Source organism: Biomphalaria glabrata, chromosome 5 (assembly GCF_947242115.1).
Source record: "Biomphalaria glabrata chromosome 5, xgBioGlab47.1, whole genome shotgun sequence".
NCBI classification, from domain to species: Eukaryota; Metazoa; Mollusca; class Gastropoda; family Planorbidae; genus Biomphalaria; species Biomphalaria glabrata.
The window spans coordinates 26,530,478-26,550,271 of NC_074715.1; the positions used below are offsets into that span (position 1 = coordinate 26,530,478).

General features: G+C 39.3%; 2 protein-coding genes across 12 annotated transcripts in view; one reads left to right on the plus strand and one right to left on the minus strand.

Moving 5' to 3' along the window:
- The window catches only part of LOC106061682 (FYN-binding protein 1-like), a 51,341-nt gene that overhangs the window by 30,446 nt on the left and 1,101 nt on the right, over window positions 1–19,794 (minus strand). Inside the window, exons 1-2 of one of the 5 annotated variants that reach the window (XM_056030015.1) lie at window positions 17,772–17,811; window positions 16,913–17,024 (exon numbers count right to left, since the gene is read on the minus strand). In XM_056030015.1, the coding sequence (XP_055885990.1) occupies window positions 16,913–16,918 (6 nt within the window). In that variant the 5' untranslated portion in view covers window positions 16,919–17,024; window positions 17,772–17,811. Of the gene's footprint in view, window positions 1–4,151; window positions 4,492–4,764; window positions 4,789–16,912; window positions 17,025–17,131; window positions 17,267–17,771; window positions 17,812–19,794 lie in introns of those variants that run through there. The other 4 variants (XM_056030013.1, XM_056030014.1, XM_056030012.1 and 1 more) reach the window with 4 other exon arrangements.
- LOC106061671 (ras-related protein Rab-23-like) overlaps window positions 9,348–19,794 on the plus strand; it is a 30,737-nt gene continuing 20,290 nt past the window's right edge. For all 7 annotated transcript variants that reach the window (XR_008778032.1, XR_008778033.1, XR_008778034.1 and 4 more), the window contains exons 1-2: window positions 9,348–9,494; window positions 14,544–16,873. The gene's annotated coding sequence lies outside the window, so the exon portion shown is untranslated. The remainder of the gene's footprint in view (window positions 9,495–14,543; window positions 16,874–19,794) is intronic.

Genomic DNA, 19,794 nt, shown 5'->3' on the forward strand with positions numbered 1-19,794 from the left:
CGGTGCTATGTCTCTCTACAATCACACGGTGCTATGTCTCTCTACAATCACACGGTGCTATGTCTCTCTACAATCACACGGTGCTATGTCTCGCTACAATCACACGGTGCTATGTCTCTTTACAATCACACGGTGCTATGTCTCTCTACAATCACACGGTGCTATGTCTCGCTACAATCACACGGTGCTATGTCTCGCTACAATCACACGGTGCTATGTCTCGCTACAATCACACGGTGCTATGTCTCGCTTCAATCACACGGTGCTATGTCTCGCTGCAATCACACGGTGCTATGTCTCGCTGCAATCACACGGTGCTATGTCTCGCTGCAATCACACGGTGCTATGTCTCGCTGCAATCACACGGTGCTATGTCTCGCTACAATCACACGGTGCTATGTCTCGCTACAATCACACGGTGCTATGTCTCGCTACAATCACACGGTGCTATGTCTCGCTGCAATCACACGGTGCTATGTCTCTCTACAATCACACGGTGCTATGTCTCGCTACAATCACACGGTGCTATGTCTCTCTACAATCACACGGTGCTATGTCTCGCTGCAATCACACGGTGCTATGTCTCGCTACAATCACACGGTGCTATGTCTCGCTACAATCACACGGTGCTATGTCTCGCTGCAATCACACGGTGCTATGTCTCTCTACAATCACACGGTGCTATGTCTCGCTACAATCACACGGTGCTATGTCTCTCTACAATCACACGGTGCTATGTCTCTCTGCAATCACACGGTGCTATGTCTCGCTACAATCACACGGTGCTATGTCTCTCTACAGTCACACGGTGCTATGTCTCGCTACAATCACACGGTGCTATGTCTCTCTACAACCACACGGTGCTATGTCTCGCTACAATCACACGGTGCTATGTCTCTCTACAATCACACGGTGCTATGTCTCTCTACAATCACACGGTGCTATGTCTCGCTACAATCACACGGTGCTATGTCTCTCTACAGTCACACGGTGCTATGTCTCGCTACTTGAACCCTTTCTGACTTCAGCCTACGTCTAAAACATTGTACTTTGTTTTCAAATACCTAGTAGGTGGAGAGAGAGAGAGACGAAGCAATAGAAGCATTGACAACTGCAGAGGGATACAATCTCTACATCGGACTAGATCTACTTGTCAATCACCATTATAACAACTTGGCCTCTCTTTTGTTTGCCTTCTACCATTGGTATTTGGGGGTCAAAGTTCGTAATGACATTTAATGTTCTGAATTTCAAGAGCCTCGATGTTATCTAAGAAAGTACAGGAATGGCACGAGAGGAAGGGCCTCAAGTGGCGACACTTCACAATAAGACCGTCAGGGGGCGCTCCTAGATACTGAGAACTGGACAGAGTAGACTAAGAAATTCTAGATCTTGGTTAGACTTGCACACCAATCAAGCGAGACCTTAGACTTACAAACACTGTTAGGCAGCACGGGCTGGTGGTCAATATGCATGCGTCACGCTACAGAAATGTGTAAGAATGATTGAAAGTGGTCATCCATAGATTCGCATGACAGTCTGACCATTTATCTAATAATGGCCATTAAAAAAAAATGAGAGCTGTCAAGAGTGGCAGTAGGACGAGAGGACCATGAAGTAAGAAGCTACCATATAATTGGCTACAAAGATACCTACACCAACACCCAATGTTTTACTGTGCCTCCCAATCCCCTAACTTTAAACACGTGTCATATTTCCCCATGACATTCAACACCATAGAACATGATGGATATTTATACGCTAGCTACCAACTAACAGACCGCTGATAGAAAATATTCTAGAACATGATGGATATTTATACGCTAGCTACCAACTAACAGACCGCTGATAGAAAATATTCTAGAACATGATGGATATTTATACGCTAGCTACCAACTAACAGACCGCTGATAGAAAATATTCTAGAACATGATGGATATTTATACGCTAGCTACCAACTAACAGACCGCTGATAGAAAATATTCTAGAACATGATGGATATTTATACGCTAGCTACCAACTAACAGACCGCTGATAGAAAATATTCTAGAACATGATGGATATTTATACGCTAGCAACCAACTCACAGACCTCTGATAGAAAATATTCTAGAACATGATGGATATTTATACGATAGCAACCAACTCACAGACCGCTGATAGAAAATATTCTAGAACATGATGGATATTTATACGATAGCAACCAACTCACAGACCTCTGATAGAAAATATTCTAGAACATGATGGATATTTATACGATAGCAACCAACTCACAGACCGCTGATAGAACATATTCGTCCTATTGACTAGCACAAATCTAGACAGGGAGTGGGTGGGGGGTGGAGATGTTGGCACAACGAACTGAGAGGTGCTGTGGGTTTCTTGAAACAAAAAACTTGAAGCAGAAGTTGATGATGTAGCATGTTACAGGTAGCTCTGATGAACACAACCTCATTGTCTATGTTTCCATGAAAAGTTCATAACACTCAGGGTATGAGTAGGCTACATGGTATGAGTAGGCTACAGGGTATGAGTAGGCTACAGGGTATGAGTAGGCTACATGGAATGAGTAGGCTACATGGTATGAGTAGGCTACAGGGTATGAGTAGGCTACATGGTATGAGTAGGCTACAGGGTATGAGTAGGCTACAGGGTATGAGTAGGCTACAGGGTATGCGTAGGCTACATGGTATGAGTAGGCTACAGGGTATGAGTAGGCTACAGGGTATGAGTAGGCTACAGGGTATGCGTAGGCTACAGGGTATGAGTAGGCTACAGGGTATGAGTAGGCTACATGGTATGAGTAGGCTACATGGTATGAGTAGGCTACAGGGTATGAGTAGGCTACAGGGTATGCGTAGGCTACAGGGTATGAGTAGGCTACAGGGTATGAGTAGGCTACAGGGTATGAGTAGGCTACAGGGTATGAGTAGGCTACATGGTATGAGTAGGCTACAGGGTATGAGTAGGCTACATGGTATGAGTAGGCTACAGGGTATGAGTAGGCTACAGGGTATGAGTAGGCTACAGGGTATGAGTAGGCTACAGGGTATGCGTAGGCTACATGGTATGAGTAGGCTACAGGGTATGAGTAGGCTACAGGGTATGAGTAGGCTACAGGGTATGCGTAGGCTACATGGTATGCGTAGGCTACATGGTATGAGTAGGCTACAGTGTATGAGTAGGCTACATGGTATGAGTAGGCTACAGGGTATGAGTAGGCTACAGGGTATGAGTAGGCTACAGGGTATGCGTAGGCTACAGGGTGTCACGAGTCGAGTCTGTGACCTATTTCGACCAGTTTCTAGAGGTCAAACCAGTGCTAGTGTCCAGCGTAAACAAGTTAATTTTAGGTAGCCAATCAAAGAAAGGGGTTAAGGAAAAAAATAGCACACGTCAGCTTCAAGAAGGTCAAAGTTACTAAAATAATTATCTGAGAAGGTTCCATGATTCTGGAACGTACGATCAAAGAAAGTATAAATTAGGGGAAAGTCAGTTACACGGGGTCCTCGCATAGTAGTAGTTCTTGTAGAGCGATTGTCCTCGCTTAGTCCTTGATTAGTAATGGTTTGATCAGAGTTATAAGTTTTGTGTTATTAGCGGGTCCATTAATTAAAGTTTTATTAGTTGAAGTTGAATGTTACACTAAGTGAAGTTTCATGTATCATTTAAGTTTTATTTATGAAGTATCAAGTGAAGTTGTTATTGAATTGAGAAGTTAATTTTATGTGAAAGTTGAAGAAGTATTATTAAAGGAAGTTTGGAAGAAAATACAAAGATGTTTCTTTCTTCATTTCATATGAATTTATCAACTTATTAATACAATCCTCGGCCTGATCGTTACACAGGGTATGAGTAGGCTACAGGGTATGAATAGGTTGGGCCTTCATTTGTTTCACATTTTCTAGGAGTTTCTTATCAATTAACTCGAACTGACAAATCCTATAACATCCACATGTAGATCTAAATGTTTCATATTCAAAGGGTTGGTAGACCCTATCCCTGACATTTTAACAGTATGAGGTTGTTGCCAAAAAGATCCTAAAGAGGGTAAGCTTCTTAGGACTTAGATAACTATCCAAAGCATTGTGCTCGTCCATAAGATAACGGTTCAAGAGATACAATACATTATGTACGTCGGATAAGACAAACCTGGTGATGTCCACACCAACATGAAAAAAGTATAATCCACTACAATCCAGTACTAAGGATGATTAACTTCTAATGCAGAGTCATGATATTCCACTGCTGTGTGGGATGGACAGGCCCACATCACTAGAGTACTGTCCTTAAAGTGAATAATCCGTCAGCACGCCTGTCCATGTCAAACACGACACACAGCACAGACACGGATGGAAGTGTAAGAAAAAAAAATTAACGTCATCTAAAGAATGAGGGGCACTTAAGCAGTGCATCCATAAAGTCGTGTCCCCTTATCCAACACCAAACACTATCGGTTGTAAATAAAACACACCGTCCCATGCTGTGCACACTCAAGTGTACACTTGTTCTTGCTGACGAGTGGTTGGGGGAGGGGGGTTTTTGGTGGGGAAAAAATAGAGAGGGGAGCCACCAGGAAGTAAACCAATGACCCACACATACATTCAAACATACCCACGCTTAAGCATATTCAAACACACTCTCTTCAAATTGTATGAGTGTATATAATTATATATTGTGCTTAAACTAACAAGCTTATCGGCTGTAAGATTTTGGTATTAAAGTTATGGGGCTACAAGAGAGCGGCAACGCACTGAGGGCTTACCATGTCCATAAGGGTCAGATTTAAAAAAGACTGTTCTGTTTAATAGACACACCAAGGACTTGACGAATTTTGAAAAGTTGCAGTCCTGACTCCTTAGAGTTGAGACCCACTGATTAGAACATAAAAGCCGACCCCTTGACTTTACAAGTTGTGTTTAATATTCACTACAAACTAGGTCTACATATGTATCTTTAACACGGCCATGGAACACACTCAAACTACAATTTACTTCCGGGATTTTCCCGCGCCGAATCTAGTCCACAGAAAACTGATGACATAAGTTTCTAAAAAAAAATGTGACCACTTTGTATGAGCTGTAGACTCGATACTGAAGTTTCTCGATTCTGCCTCTCGATTTGCATGAGCTGTAGGCTCGATACTAAAGTTTCTCGATTCTGCCTCTCGATGTGACCACTTTATTTGCATGAGCTGTAGACACGATACTCAAGTTTCTCGATTCTGCATTTCGATGTGACCACTTTATTTGCATGAGCTGAAGACTCGATACTCAAGTTTCTCGATTCTGTCTGTCGATGTCGGAACCATAAACTTTAAAAAAAAAAACTAGTCGACAGGTGGCGTAGCCTACGCCGCTATTTTGCAGGGACGGCCATAGGCCACAGCAACCTATCCGACCGCAGTGGCTACCCACACTTTCATTTATTCTATGTGTAAATTATTAAATTATACCATTTTATAACTTATAACAGATTTCTTGCGGCCGCCTGATTTACCAGGAGCTCCTGGAAATCTCCTGAAATTGCAAAATATTTTTAAAAGTCATGAAAATCTCCAGAAATTATTAAAAATCTTTTGAAAACTCATACAAATCTCATGAAATATATAGACAAAAATGTGTCATTTCGGGGTGTCATTCAATATGGAAAACGCTAAAACGATAAATAAAAATGGCATTATTTTAGCCGTAGGCCTAATTGTGTAATCTGGTGAAAGAAGCTTCTCGCGCCTCAAACTAATGAAGAATTTACTTTAGTTCAACAATTCTCGTAGATAGATTGAAACAATCACTAATTGTTGCTATTGAGCGTTATCTATGTAGGAAATAAAATTTTCATGATACACTGTAAGACTTCGCTACACGCAAGGCTCGTAAAGTTCGTGGGATAACTCTATCCGCAAAAATAAAATAGTGATCTTTCCTTTATTTCTTAAATGATTTCCGCCCAGTAGCACTAACACCTATTGTTATGAAATGTTTTGAAAAATATATTCTTAAACAACTTGTAGCAAAAGTCAATAACAGCCTAGACCCTCACCAATTTGCATACAAAGCAGCTAGAGGAACTGAGGATGCCATTCTATTGCTTTTGGACCAGCTTTATAAGCATCTCGATATACCCAAAACATATGCACGAGTCCTCTTCGTAGATTTCTCCTCGGCTTTCAATACCATACAGCCACATCTAATGATAAACAAACTGAGTAACTTAAATGTAAGCCCTTACTTGCAAGCATGGGTTCTAAACTTTTTAACCCAACGGCCCCAGTATGTTAAAGTCAACAACACCAAATCGTCAACTCGAGTACTATGTACGGGTGCTCCACAAGGTTGTGTACTTTCTCCTGTGCTATACACTCTTTACACTAATGACATAAGAAGCATCTATGACTCAGTTAAACTCATTAAATTCGCTGATGATACTGCCATAGTCGGTCTTATTTCAGGAGACGAAACTCAGTATCGAAGCTCGATAGAAGAGTTTACAAACTGGTGCACCGACAACTTTCTAGAACTGAATGTAACAAAAACTAAAGAACTTATAATAGATTTTAGAAAGGAAAAACAAACTATACGTGAACTGCAAATAAACACTACATCTATAGAACAAGTAAAGGCATATAAATATCTAGGCATTATCATCAACAACAAGCTTTCATGGGGAGACCACCTTGGAACTCTAACAAAGAAAACAGCCCAGCGACTCTTTTTTCTATACAAACTCAACAGTTTTAAATTAAATAAGAAGATCCTTGAGACATTTTACGGCGCGACTGTACAAAATCTGCTAACATACGGAATAAGTTGTTGGCAAGGCAACGCCTCATCTAAACTGTTGCAACGTCTAGAAAACATCATTAAAAAAGCATCAAAAATTACAATCACAACATTACCACATTTAAAGGAACTTTTTGAACAAACGTGCCTAAGAAAAATCGAAAAAATCTTGGAAGACAACGGCCACCCGCTCCATCAGAACTACGCCAGGTAGTCGCGAAGTGGGCGACTGCTGTCAATCAAAACAAGAACGGAGCGGTACAAAAACTCGTTCGTACCTCACTCGGTCAGACTCTATCACCGCCACTCATTGATCAGGGAACATGAAATGCACCAAGATACCTGTGTGTAGTCGCTGAATGAACTCTTTATGTTGTCTGTTGTATTTATGTGTATTTTTCTGTTGTGTTGTCTTTATATGAGAAACGAGTCCTTGTAATCACAACAAATTTCCGTAAGGATCAATAAAGCAGTCTTAGTCTTAGTCTTCTTCTTCTCGTCCAAACTCTTGAGCGAAGAAGATAATTATATATATATATATAGATTCATAGGACCAGCACTTTCATAGGACCCGCGCTAATTCAAGGTGTATAAACCATTAAATTAAATCATTTTATAACTTAAAACAGATTTCCCGCGCCATCCTGTCGATTTACCAGGAGCTCCTGGAAATCTCCCGAAATCGCAAAATATACGAAAAAGTCCTTAAAATATACCTGGTGAAAGAAGCTTCTCGCGCCTCAAACTAATGAAGAATTACTTGAGGTCAACAATTCTCAAAGATAGATTGAAACATTTGGTAATTCTTGCTACTGAGCGTGATCTATGTAGGAAACAGAATTATTATGATATATTCTATGACTTTGCTACACGCAAGGTTTGTGAAGTAATTCTGTAGGCCTACGTAGTTAAGAATGGATAAAATGCATAGACGAATTTACTTTGTAATACAAACTCTTTAATTTCACTTATTGTCCGCTTCCCTACCCAAACTTGGCCCCGCGAAATCCGTTTCGCATAAGGCCCCACAATGGTTAAGTACAGCCCTGCTATTTATATATATATATATGGTAGATTACTTAACCTCTTTCCATGACTTCTTGGTCACAATGATAAAGTCCAGCGCTGCTGTTTTGTGTTTGTAAAATGTTTGTTTGTAAAATGTTTTACAATGTTTCGAATGTTCCGCCGTCAGAGTTAAAGATAGTTTACTTCCTAGTCCAAACCTTCCGCAGGACAAAGGGTGATGGGCGCGGGCAGGGTTTGATAAATTTTTAAACGACAGTCTAGCGCGCAGGCAGCCATCCGTAGTGTGAACACTACTCTTGTGTTTTCTCGTGGACTATCCGCAGAAATAAGAGAGTGATCTTTCCTTTACTTCTTGTTTAAACTCTTGAGGGAAGAAGAGAATTATAAATATAGATAGATAGATAGAAGATAGATAGATAACTATAACAACCTCGCTTATTTGTCTTCACACAATATATTTTTAGTCTAGCCTTTATCGAGTGTTGTCTTGCAAACAGTATTATTTTAATATTACTGAAGAAGTTTAATGTCTCCTCCACAGGAGAGCTAGACAAAGGTTCTTGCATCACGCCCAGGTTAGATAAAAACACACATGTCACACAACTTGTAGTTTTCAAATCATTTATTTCAAACAAACAAAACCAGCTCGACCAATAATAGAAAATGTCAAGAACGCACAGCTGTGGGAGCTGGCAGACACAATAATAAGCTAAACACCACAGCTGTGGGAGCTGGCAGACACAATAATAAGCTAAACACCACAGCTGTTGGAGCTGGCAGACACAATAATAAGCTAAACACCACAGCTGTGGGAGCTGGCAGACACAATAATAAGCTAAACACCACAGCTGTTGGAGCTGGCAGACACAATAATAAGCTAAACACCACAGCTGTGGGAGCTGGCAGTACATCCTGAGCTGTCTGGGAGATGGGCAGTGTACATTTTCAGAGAGAGGATGACATTTTCAGAGAGAGGATGACATTTTCAACGTACAGTAACAGAAATGAACTGAGGATTGTTTCTTGTATACTCAGTAGAGCGTGACTACACAGAATATCGTGTGAAATTGTTTCACATTTTCGTTCCAAAGTTTGTGGCACGCCACCAGGTTTGTCTGCCTCAACCAGTTCCTACTGTTGCCGACCCTTTCCTACAGGACATTCATGGAGCGGGTCTGCTTCTGTCACGTAACATTCAAGGAGCGGGTCTGCTTCTGTCACGTAACATTCATCAGTAATTTCCTTCCTCAGTCATAACATTTTTCAAAAAAATGTTGCAACTTGTTAACCCCCCCCCCACACACACACACACAATCCGAACCCTAACGTGTAAGTTAAATCAAGAAAGTTACATTGTAACACATGTACACTACAATTTCGTTAGGTCACCTTGGTTCCTATTACATGACGTTAAATGTTACTGTTACACCACATCCTACATAACATGACATTGTGCTCTTAGGTCATGTTACACCATATTACGGTACAATACAATGCATTACCTCTTATTATGTTACATTCTCTTGTCTTATGGTTCATTTAACTTACATTTGTGTTACACCACACGTTATAGTGCATTCGCTTCTGCTCCTGGAACATCCTATTTAGTAACAATGGACTGTATGTGATTATGAGTCTTGTGTACACGTTGTTTGGGGAGAATGCCAGCAACACATTAACAAAGGTAGGAAGAGAAAGTGAGAGACAGAGAGAGAGATAAGGAGAGAGGGGTGAAGGAAGAGAGAGAGAGAGAGATTGATACAACAAGATTTGTGAAACCTTCTCCCAGATACCCTCTTGGGGGGTGAGGAGGAGAAAGTCATCAAATATTAACAAAAGTAGGAAGGTGTGAAGAGAGAAAGCTAGAAGGAGAAAGGGGGAGAGAAAGAGGAACGAAGAGAGAAAGAGAGAGAGAGAGAGAGCTAATGCATTATGCATTAGCCGTAAATGTGGAATCTAGTGAAAGAAGCTTCTTGCGCCTCAAACTAATCAAGAATTACTTGAGGTCAACAATTCTCAAGGCTCGTCAAGTAATTGTGTACGTAGTAAAGAATGAATAAAATGCATAGACGAATTTATTTTCTAATATAAACTTTTAAATTTTATTTATTATCCGCTTCCCTACCCAAACTTGGCCCCGCGAAATCCGTTTCGCATAGGGCCCCACAATGCTTAAGACCAAACAATCCAAACAATCTCTCTCTCTCTCTCTCTCTCTTGTTTTATGCCAAACTCAGAAAATGGTTCGAGCAGATAATGAATTGAGAGGACGTCAATAAAAGACTTCTTGTAGCCCGTCATTATCCATAACAACGTAAACCTTAACATGTGTGAAGATTGATACAGATGTTAGGTGCACTGTAACATACATCTTGCAAGCCTGTTCTAAACAATACCGCTTAGGAGTTAATTAATGTCATTCCAAATAATTAACAATTTATACACACACAATCAGGTCACTCCAACTATTAACAATCTACACACACATACACATTGCTTTGGAGGATATACCCTAATGAGTTCAATAAAGAAGCCTAAGATTCGATGTATTCCAAAGAGATACAAAATGTAAAGTTTGAGACCCACTGTATCCCCAAACAAGTCATGCGATTATTTATTGAAATCTTCCCTCACCCCACCCCGCCCCCTTTCATTCAGGTCCCGGGTGAAAGACTACCGCTGTATATCTCATATTGATAAGGTCCGACGTTAAAGCATTGGGTCTCAGTGTTTCTTGTTAGAGCCACAACATACAAAACATGAACAGGGTTAGGGTTAGGGAGGGGTAGGAATGAACAGTTTGATGTCTCCCATTAGCTGACGTTTGTGTAACCTACAGAGATCTTCATCCATACACATTCTAACTTCAAAGGTACTTCAACCTTGACCAGGAAGTATAATGTGTACACATTGTGTACACGAGAGTTAAATGTAATCAACACGGTATTGTTGGCAGGCACACAATCCCTAAATACACCTACCCCCCCCTCTCTCTCTCTCTGTCTCTCTCTCTCTCTCTCTAGTTTTATGCCAAACACAGGGAATGGTTCAAGGAGATAATGAATTGAGAGGACGTCAATAAAAGACGTAAACCTTAACATGTGTGAAGATTGATCCAGATGTTAGGTGTACTGTTCAAATAATTGAGAAATATTTGGCTTGTTTTACTTGCTTTAGGATTTTTTAACGAAGTAAAAAAAAGTAAAGTTTCCCTTTTCAGACCTTGCGATCTATAGGGCAGATGATGTTAAGGTAATCCGCTTCTTTGGCCAACGGTTAACGAGCAGGGTGTCATGTGGTCAACACAACGACCAACCGCCTTTACATTTCCCCAACTAATGCCAGGTACCCTTCAGAGTTGGATGAACTCAGGGGCGCCCTACAAATTCCCGAAATTCAAAATCCAGGACTTTATTGAGATTCTAACCCAGGACCCCAGGTTTAGAAGCCAAGCGCTTAACCACTCAGCCACCGCGCCCCTTTTTTTAACGTAATGACCCAACATTACAATACATGTGTTCTGTATTTGTTGTGACATGTCTGGAACTAGCTTGGGTCAAAGCACATTTTCTCTCAGGAGTGCATCGGACATGGATAGTAATTTCACAGACTCCTACAAAATTACCTAGATTTTGTCTTTACAATTCTTCTTCGACTTGTTCACGATGCCCACACAGAGCGCCATATTCTGCTTAGAGATAAAAGTAATGATATCCAAGATTCTCTTCAAGTAGCATTATTAGATTTTTACCCTTTGGACCCTTTGATCCCCGCCGTCAACCATTTCAACCAGAGATGGAGCATGGAATGGGTTGCCGGAGTCCGCCTGGAAAACCAATGATTTGGCAGAATTTAAGTCACTAATTAACTTGCATGCTAGTCATTAACCTAGGAACACGATTTGGACTTAATCATCTTCTTTTTTGAAATAACGTCTGTATTTTAAAAGATAAGATTATACCTATTTCTACATCTGAACAAGCATTATGCGCGCCAGCCAGACATCAATCTTAAACATTATATTGTACAGTATAACAATTAACTAATTAGTGATTTAAACCAAAAAAAAAAAAAAAAGAAGAAAAACACCAAAACAAAGTTAATAAATTGAAAGTACAAAGATGTCACTGTCATTGTTCAGTTGTCACAAAAGTTTACAAGAAGCAGTGAATTATTTTCAAAAAACTAAACACAAACCTGACATGAGAAACTAAACCCAAACCTGACACGAGAAACTAAACACAAACTTGACTTTGGAAACTAAACCCAAACCTGACATGAGAAACTAAACACAAACTTGACTTTGGAAACTAAACCCAAACATGACTTTAGAAACTAAAGGAAACTAAACACAAACCTGACACAAGAAACTAAACCCAAACCTGACACGAGAAACTAAACCCAAACCTGACACGAGAAACTAAACACAAACTTGACTTTGGAAACTAAACCCAAACCTGACATGAGAAACTAAACCCAAACCTGACACAAGAAACTAAACCCAAACCTGACATGAGAAACTAAACCCAAACCTGACACAAGAAACTAAAACCCAAACCTGACACAAGAAACTAAAACACAAACTTGACACAAGAAACTAAAACCCAAACCTGACATGAGAAACTAAACCCAAACCTGACACAAGAAACCTAAACACAAACCTGACATGAGAAACTAAAACCCAAACCTGACACAAGAAACTAAAACCCAAACCTGACACAAGAAACTAAAACCCAAACCTGACACAAGAAACTAAAACACAAACCTGACACAAGAAACTAAAACACAAACCTGATACAAGAAACTAAAACCCAAACCTGACACAAGAAACTAAAACACAAACCAGACACAAGAAACTAAAACACAAACCTGACATGAGAAACTAAACACAAACCTGACACAAGAAACTAAACCGAAACCTGACATGAGAAACTAAACACAAACCTGACATGAGAAACTAAACACAAACCTGACATGAGAAACTAAACACAAACCTGACACAAGAAACTAAAACCCAAACCTGACATGAGAAACTAAAACCCAAACCTGACACAAGAAACTAAACACAAACCTGACACAAGAAACTAAACACAAACCTGACACAAGAAACTAAACACAAACCTGACACAAGAAACTAAACACAAACCTGACACAAGAAACTAAACACAAACCTGACATGAGAAACTAAAACCCAAACTTGACATGAGAAACTAAACCCAAACCTGACACAAGAAACTAAACACAAACCTGACACAAGAAACTAAACACAAACCTGACACAAGAAACTAAACACAAACCTGACACAAGAAACTAAAACACAAACCTGACACAAGAAACTAAACAGAAACCTGACACAAGAAACTAAACACAAACCTGACACAAGAAACTAAACACAAACCTGACACAAGAAACTAAACACAAACCTGACATGAGAAACTAAACACAAACTTGACACAAGAAACTAAACACAAACCTGACACAAGAAACTAAACACAAACTTGACACAAGAAACTAAAACACAAACCTGACATGAGAAACTAAACACAAACTTGACATGAGAAACTAAAACCCAAACCTGACATGAGAAACTAAACACAAACCTGACATGAGAAACTAAACACAAACCTGACACAAGAAACTAAAACCCAAACCTGACATGAGAAACTAAACACAAACTTGACACAAGAAACTAAACACAAACCTGACACAAGAAACTAAACACAAACTTGACACGAGAAACTAAAACACAAACCTGACATGAGAAACTAAACACAAACTTGACATGAGAAACTAAATCCCAAACCTGACATGAGAAACTAAACACAAACCTGACATGAGAAACTAAACACAAACTTGACATGAGAAACTAAAACCCAAACCTGACATGAGAAACTAAACACAAACCTGACATGAGAAACTAAACACAAACTTGACACAAGAAACTAAACACAAACCTGACACAAGAAACTAAACACAAACTTGACACGAGAAACTAAAACACAAACCTGACATGAGAAACTAAACACAAACTTGACATGAGAAACTAAAACCCAAACCTGACATGAGAAACTAAACACAAACCTGACATGAGAAACTAAACACAAACTTGACACAAGAAACTAAACACAAACCTGACACAAGAAACTAAAACACAAACTTGACACGAGAAACTAAAACACAAACCTGACACAAGAAACTAAACACAAACTTGACATGAGAAACTAAAACCCAAACCTGACATGAGAAACTAAACACAAACCTGACATGAGAAACTAAACATAAAATTGACACAAGAAACTAAACACAAACTTTACACGAGAAACTAAAACACAAACCTGACATGAGAAACTAAACACAAACTTGACATGAGAAACTAAAACACAAACTTGACATGAGAAACTAAACACAAACTTGACATGAGAAACTAAACACAAACCTGACATGAGAAACTAAAACACAAACCTGACATGAGAAACTAAACACAAACATGACATGAGAAACTAAAACCCAAACTTGACATGAGAAACTAAACACAAACTTGACATGAGAAACTAAACACAAACACAGACTTTACAAAAGAAACTTCTAGAACTTACTGACGAGCTGCACGTACAAACAAATATTCCTCATTATTATTGTCATGAACGAAACTGTGCCATCATTCATTGATGTTGTTATTGTTGTTGATTTTGCTATTCAACATGCTCTTAAAAATCGTCCTGTATTTTTTCAGAATTGCAACTATCTGGTCATTCATTCGCGATCACGGACATTGAAGTCTTAGCACTGAGAAACACAGACACTAAAGAAGTCGAATACTTTTGAAATTGAAAACTTGAGACTTTTTGATAGGCAGAGTTACATTTCTTTTCTTCTTTAAACAAGAATATCAAGGAAAGTGAAGCAATTCAATCTCCATACCTTAATCAAGGTTATCATTACATCTTGTAAAGCTGCTCTAAGATGATGCTTTTGAAGAAAATAAGACTTACTAACGCTTAATGTTTCAAAGGAGCGGACATTGATGGTGACCACTGGAACCTAGACCGCACAACGTGCAGAGTGATAGGGAAGAAACAAAAATTCAAGGACAGCGAAAAAGAAATGACCTTCGCTCTGAAAGAAAAGCGAGCCAAACGAACAATGGCTAGTTTCATTATCACCAAAGCTTCTGCCATCTTTACCTGCGCTGTAGGTGGAAAGGAACCTCTGTTACTTGTTAAAGCCTCCGCGCGGTGTTGATTCTTGGCAATCTGTCTAGTGTAGATCTGACTGGAAGTAACGCTGAACTCAACTACTTCAGTAACACCGGCGAAAGGCCGAAACAATCAAATATGTAGTCGACGCTGATATGTTGTTCTACAAATATGTTTAATACTCAAGAAGGGAATCGTCCGATGTCAGTTATGTCGTACTCAAGTCTACTACTCTACAAGAAGCGTCTTCCTTTTAGCGTCACTTAGAGCGTTCTTATTTTTTAAAGATCTGTCACGTCACCTGTCGCTAATTAAAACTTTCCCCTTATTCCCGAAACAAATAACTAATTCCTAATCATGTCATAACAACCCCAACCAACTTTCAGCTCACCAACAAAAACATTGCTTTTGGCAAACGGTCGTTCTCGATGAAGGGATATATGCCCTGCCCAGCGTAACTGTTGAACAGTATGCAGTCCCTCTACAATGTCCCTAAAGACATTCTCAAGAATATGGCTGTTTGCAGTACGTTCTTCCCATCTATGTCCAAGTTGGAGCGCAGACATCTTTATTGAAAGCGTTCAAGAAACTTCAGTTGCTTTCTGTAAGGTACCCATTTCGCAGATCTATAAAGATTGAGAGAACCACTGCTAGGTAGATTTTGAGTAGGCAGGCGAAGCATATTTATTCTGACAAACCCTCTCTTTAAAGACCAGATTAGGCGCCAGCTTGGGGGAACACCTGAAAGCAGGCGTCTTCCGAACGAGACATCTGGAGATTTCTTTTATAAGGCCACGGGATACACATTTGAGACCAAAAGGCAATTTTCTGCCAAGGACAGAAGGTGCAAAGAGAACCTAACAGGCAATGGTTTGCACTGGAAAATATGTAGATTCCAGCTAGGACTACGTAGCAACGTGAAATACCGTATTCCCCCTCCTTAATTTTGGGATTCGAAGACAAAACTTATTAAGTGGACAGGAAGAAGTCTCTCCAGATTGGGGCTTTACAGTAGCATGAACAAGTGTTCTATGAGATGAACATAAGGAGGAAGTCAACATGTCTGTGGTGTTACCCCGAGACTAAAAGTTGGGGCTATTATAAAGGGAGAATAAGACTTGCTGCCAACATGTTTGTATTGATAGAGTGTGGAACACAAAGTCATGAAGTTACTGGTTAACAAGAACAACTTAATGTAACTGCCCATAACACGAGTTCAATAAACCCTACATGGCTTTTAGATAAGAAACTATTTGATCTTTGAAAAACTTCAAACTACATCTGAAACAGTCTCACAAGGAGAATGGCAGTTTGAGAACCCCTGCACCCAAGCAGCAGTTAATACAATTAGAAACTCCACGCCTTGTTTATGACCTCCCCTTACATCAGATCGCAGCCTTTGTCCCAATCAGTCGGTCATAAGATATTTCCCAAAACCATTCACAGTGTAACACAAGCCGAGAGTCTCCCAGTGAGAATTAGAGCAAAACTAAAGCGCCAGAGTTTTAAATTACATTTCAGGCCCAAGCTAGTTTACATATATATATATATTGTCTTTTGTACCATTGTAGTGAAGAGCTTTTTATATCACTTATGTGGTCCACTAGTGGCCATAAACCGTCTTAAGTGTGTCTATAAAGAGCGTGACTCAATGGTTTGTTATTGTCCTCTTTAAAAATAGGTCCACTTTATGTCTGTATCTCGAGCGATCTGTTTCTGTACTGACTAGACAGACAATGATTGTGTGTTCACACTTGGATACTATTCAATGTACTTGTTTACGCACTGGCCCCGTGGATAGTGTGAAGGACGAGTAGGGAACTTCCACTGAGATGTTCCACGTGTACAAGTCACAAGCCAAGAGATGGTAACTAGAAACCTAAGATAGTTCTTATCAGATACTTACAGACATCGTGCTCGGAATTACTTTCCCTTTGTTCCCATTAACTTATGTTTATTCTTCTGTCCTTTTGAACGTTCAGCACATGTCCTACAGGTTAAAACCTCAAATGGTATTTCTGCAACACAATAGAAATTATAAATAATATATAAATATTTGTTTGAATACAATCACATATATTTAGAAATCTACATCTGCAAGACTTCCATTAGACCGTAGACATACACAACGAGTTCTGTAAGAAACCTGTTTGAATACACTGCAAGAAAGATCATTTCAAAAGTAACAAAAAAAAAAACATTTGGAGCAACTGCACAGATCACCCACAGCACTAGATCTAGTTTCGTATGACTTATCTGACATGTTCCTCGCTGATAATATCACGCAATGATATCACTACCATCGTCCTGTTGATATATCTCTGAACACACGTGTATTTAAGTAACGTGGAGACTTACACAAACAGCAGATACATACAAGCAATAGTAGACTTACACAAACAGCAGATACATACAAGCAATAGTAGACTTACACAAACAGCAGATACATACAAGCAATAGTAGACTTACACAAACAGCAGATACATACAAGCAATAGTAGACTTACACAAACAGCAGATACATACAAGCAATAGTAGACTTACACAAACAGCAGATACATACAAGCAATAGTAGACTTACACAAACAGCAGATACATACAAGCAATAGTAGACTTACACAAACAGCAGATACATACAAGCAATAGTAGACTTACACAAACTGCAGATACATACAAGCAATAGTAGACTTACACAAACAGCAGATACATACAAGCAATAGTAGACTTACACAAACAGCAGATACATACAAGCAATAGTAGACTTACACAAACAGCAGATACATACAAGCAATAGTCTGACGCGATCCTCTACAGACTAATGGAAACAAAACAAAAACTCGATGATGCTCTTACATCAAAGTTGCACTTCGCGCCTCTCCCCCGCCCCAGACCTATTCAGTGGCGCATCACAAACCGCTGAATGTGCGGGTGGCGTGAGGAATCACTTATACACTCCTGCGAGACGCCCCGTGTAACTTCATGTTGTTATAACATCGACTCTCGCTTACAATTGCACCTCAACAAAAAAAAACAATTGTTGTACATATTATAGTTCGTAATTCCGAATACACGAGGCGCTGGAGAGTTCACGATTCTCACGTTTTCTCTCACGTGACCTTCCAGTCAAATTCATTGTCAAGCACCGCGTGCTCCCTTCGCTCACTGACATACACAAACATCTCAATTGATGATGTGCGGTCCGTGATGTATCCCTTCAGGTAGCCCTACCTAGCCACAGACTGAGAAGCTCCACGCTAGGCGCTATAGAAATTCAATTGTAGCCTTCAATAACTTTCCCTAGACGCCCCAACTATGAGACATGGGCTTTGTTGATTGGGCTTGAATATGACCAGTACAAGCAGTGGAGGACATTGTTTCAAATGTTTATGCTTTGGTGTGTTTCTGTTCCAGAAATGAACCACATAGATTGTTGTAGATCTTTCCTTCTTCTCAAGTGACTACAGAAGATGTTGTGCAACACTGGCTACTAGTGACAATGACAATTAGGAACATAAAACATTGCTGGATTCAGAACTCTCGTAGCCTACATTGTTTTAGAAATAGCAAAATCAAACCTCCTGAACTACGACACATTACGACAACCAGTAATGAGACAGACATAATTGAATACAGATGGCGGTGTTCAGATGTGCATGTGACATGTAGATAATGGCAGAACTGATCTAATCACCATCATGTACTTCCGACGGGGAAACGTTTTGTGTTTTTGTTAAGGAAAAAAAACAACAGTTTAGACCTGACATGAACAATAAAAAAAAAATGTTTTCATGAAATTTCCGACCAGATTTAAATTAGGAGTTAAAAATGAAATAATCTTTACAGTTTCATCTGGGGTTAGAACTAATTCTTCTGAGATACTAATCAACAACAAAATGAAGATGTAAATCTTTGTTCAGGCTCTTGTCATAGAATATAAATCTATTGCACTAGAACGGTCTATTGTCATAGAATATAAATCTATTGCACTAGAACGGTATATTGTCATAGAATATAAATCTATTGCACTAGAACGGTCTATTGTCATAGAATATAAATCTATTGCACTAGAACGGTCTATTGTCATAGAATATAAATCTATTGCACTAAAACGGTCTATTGTCATAGAATATAAATCTATTGCACTAGAACGGTCTATTGTCATAGAATATAAATCTATTGCACTAGAACGGTCTAATTGAGATTTCTGTTTGGTGAGCTTGAGTCTAAGTAAGTCTAAACTGATATGCATTGAGCTCAATACAAATATGAGAATTCCTGACATGAACTGCATACATCACGTGTCCTATTTGATGTTAAGGCTAGCACACAGATTTAAGGTAGCTCCTAGCTGGCAATATAACCAGTTGTACATACCACCGTATCTACCATTACCTGCGTTTAGCACTCAATCTGTTTCACTGGAAAAGCTTATCTTGAAATGAAAGATAATTTTGACACAGATTAGATTCGTTTTTCTTTTTGCGCTCTTTGCTTGCACTGATAATAACTGTTTCTATGTATGTCTTATCAAGCGCTTTAAAGTAGCCTCTATGTCCCAATTCAAATAGTTATAACTTTTAAAGAACATGTTCCTATACAAATAAGATGGCTGTCAGCCGTCAATAGCTGACGATGGTGTATTAAAATAATAAACAACTTGAAATATTAAATGTTTTAGAATATATGTTAACAACTTTATTTTTCTTTCATTTTTTTAATAAAAAAAATATCATTCGCCATTTCTGGTTCCATTTTTGTAATGGCATATTCGATAGTGTTATAGCATTTA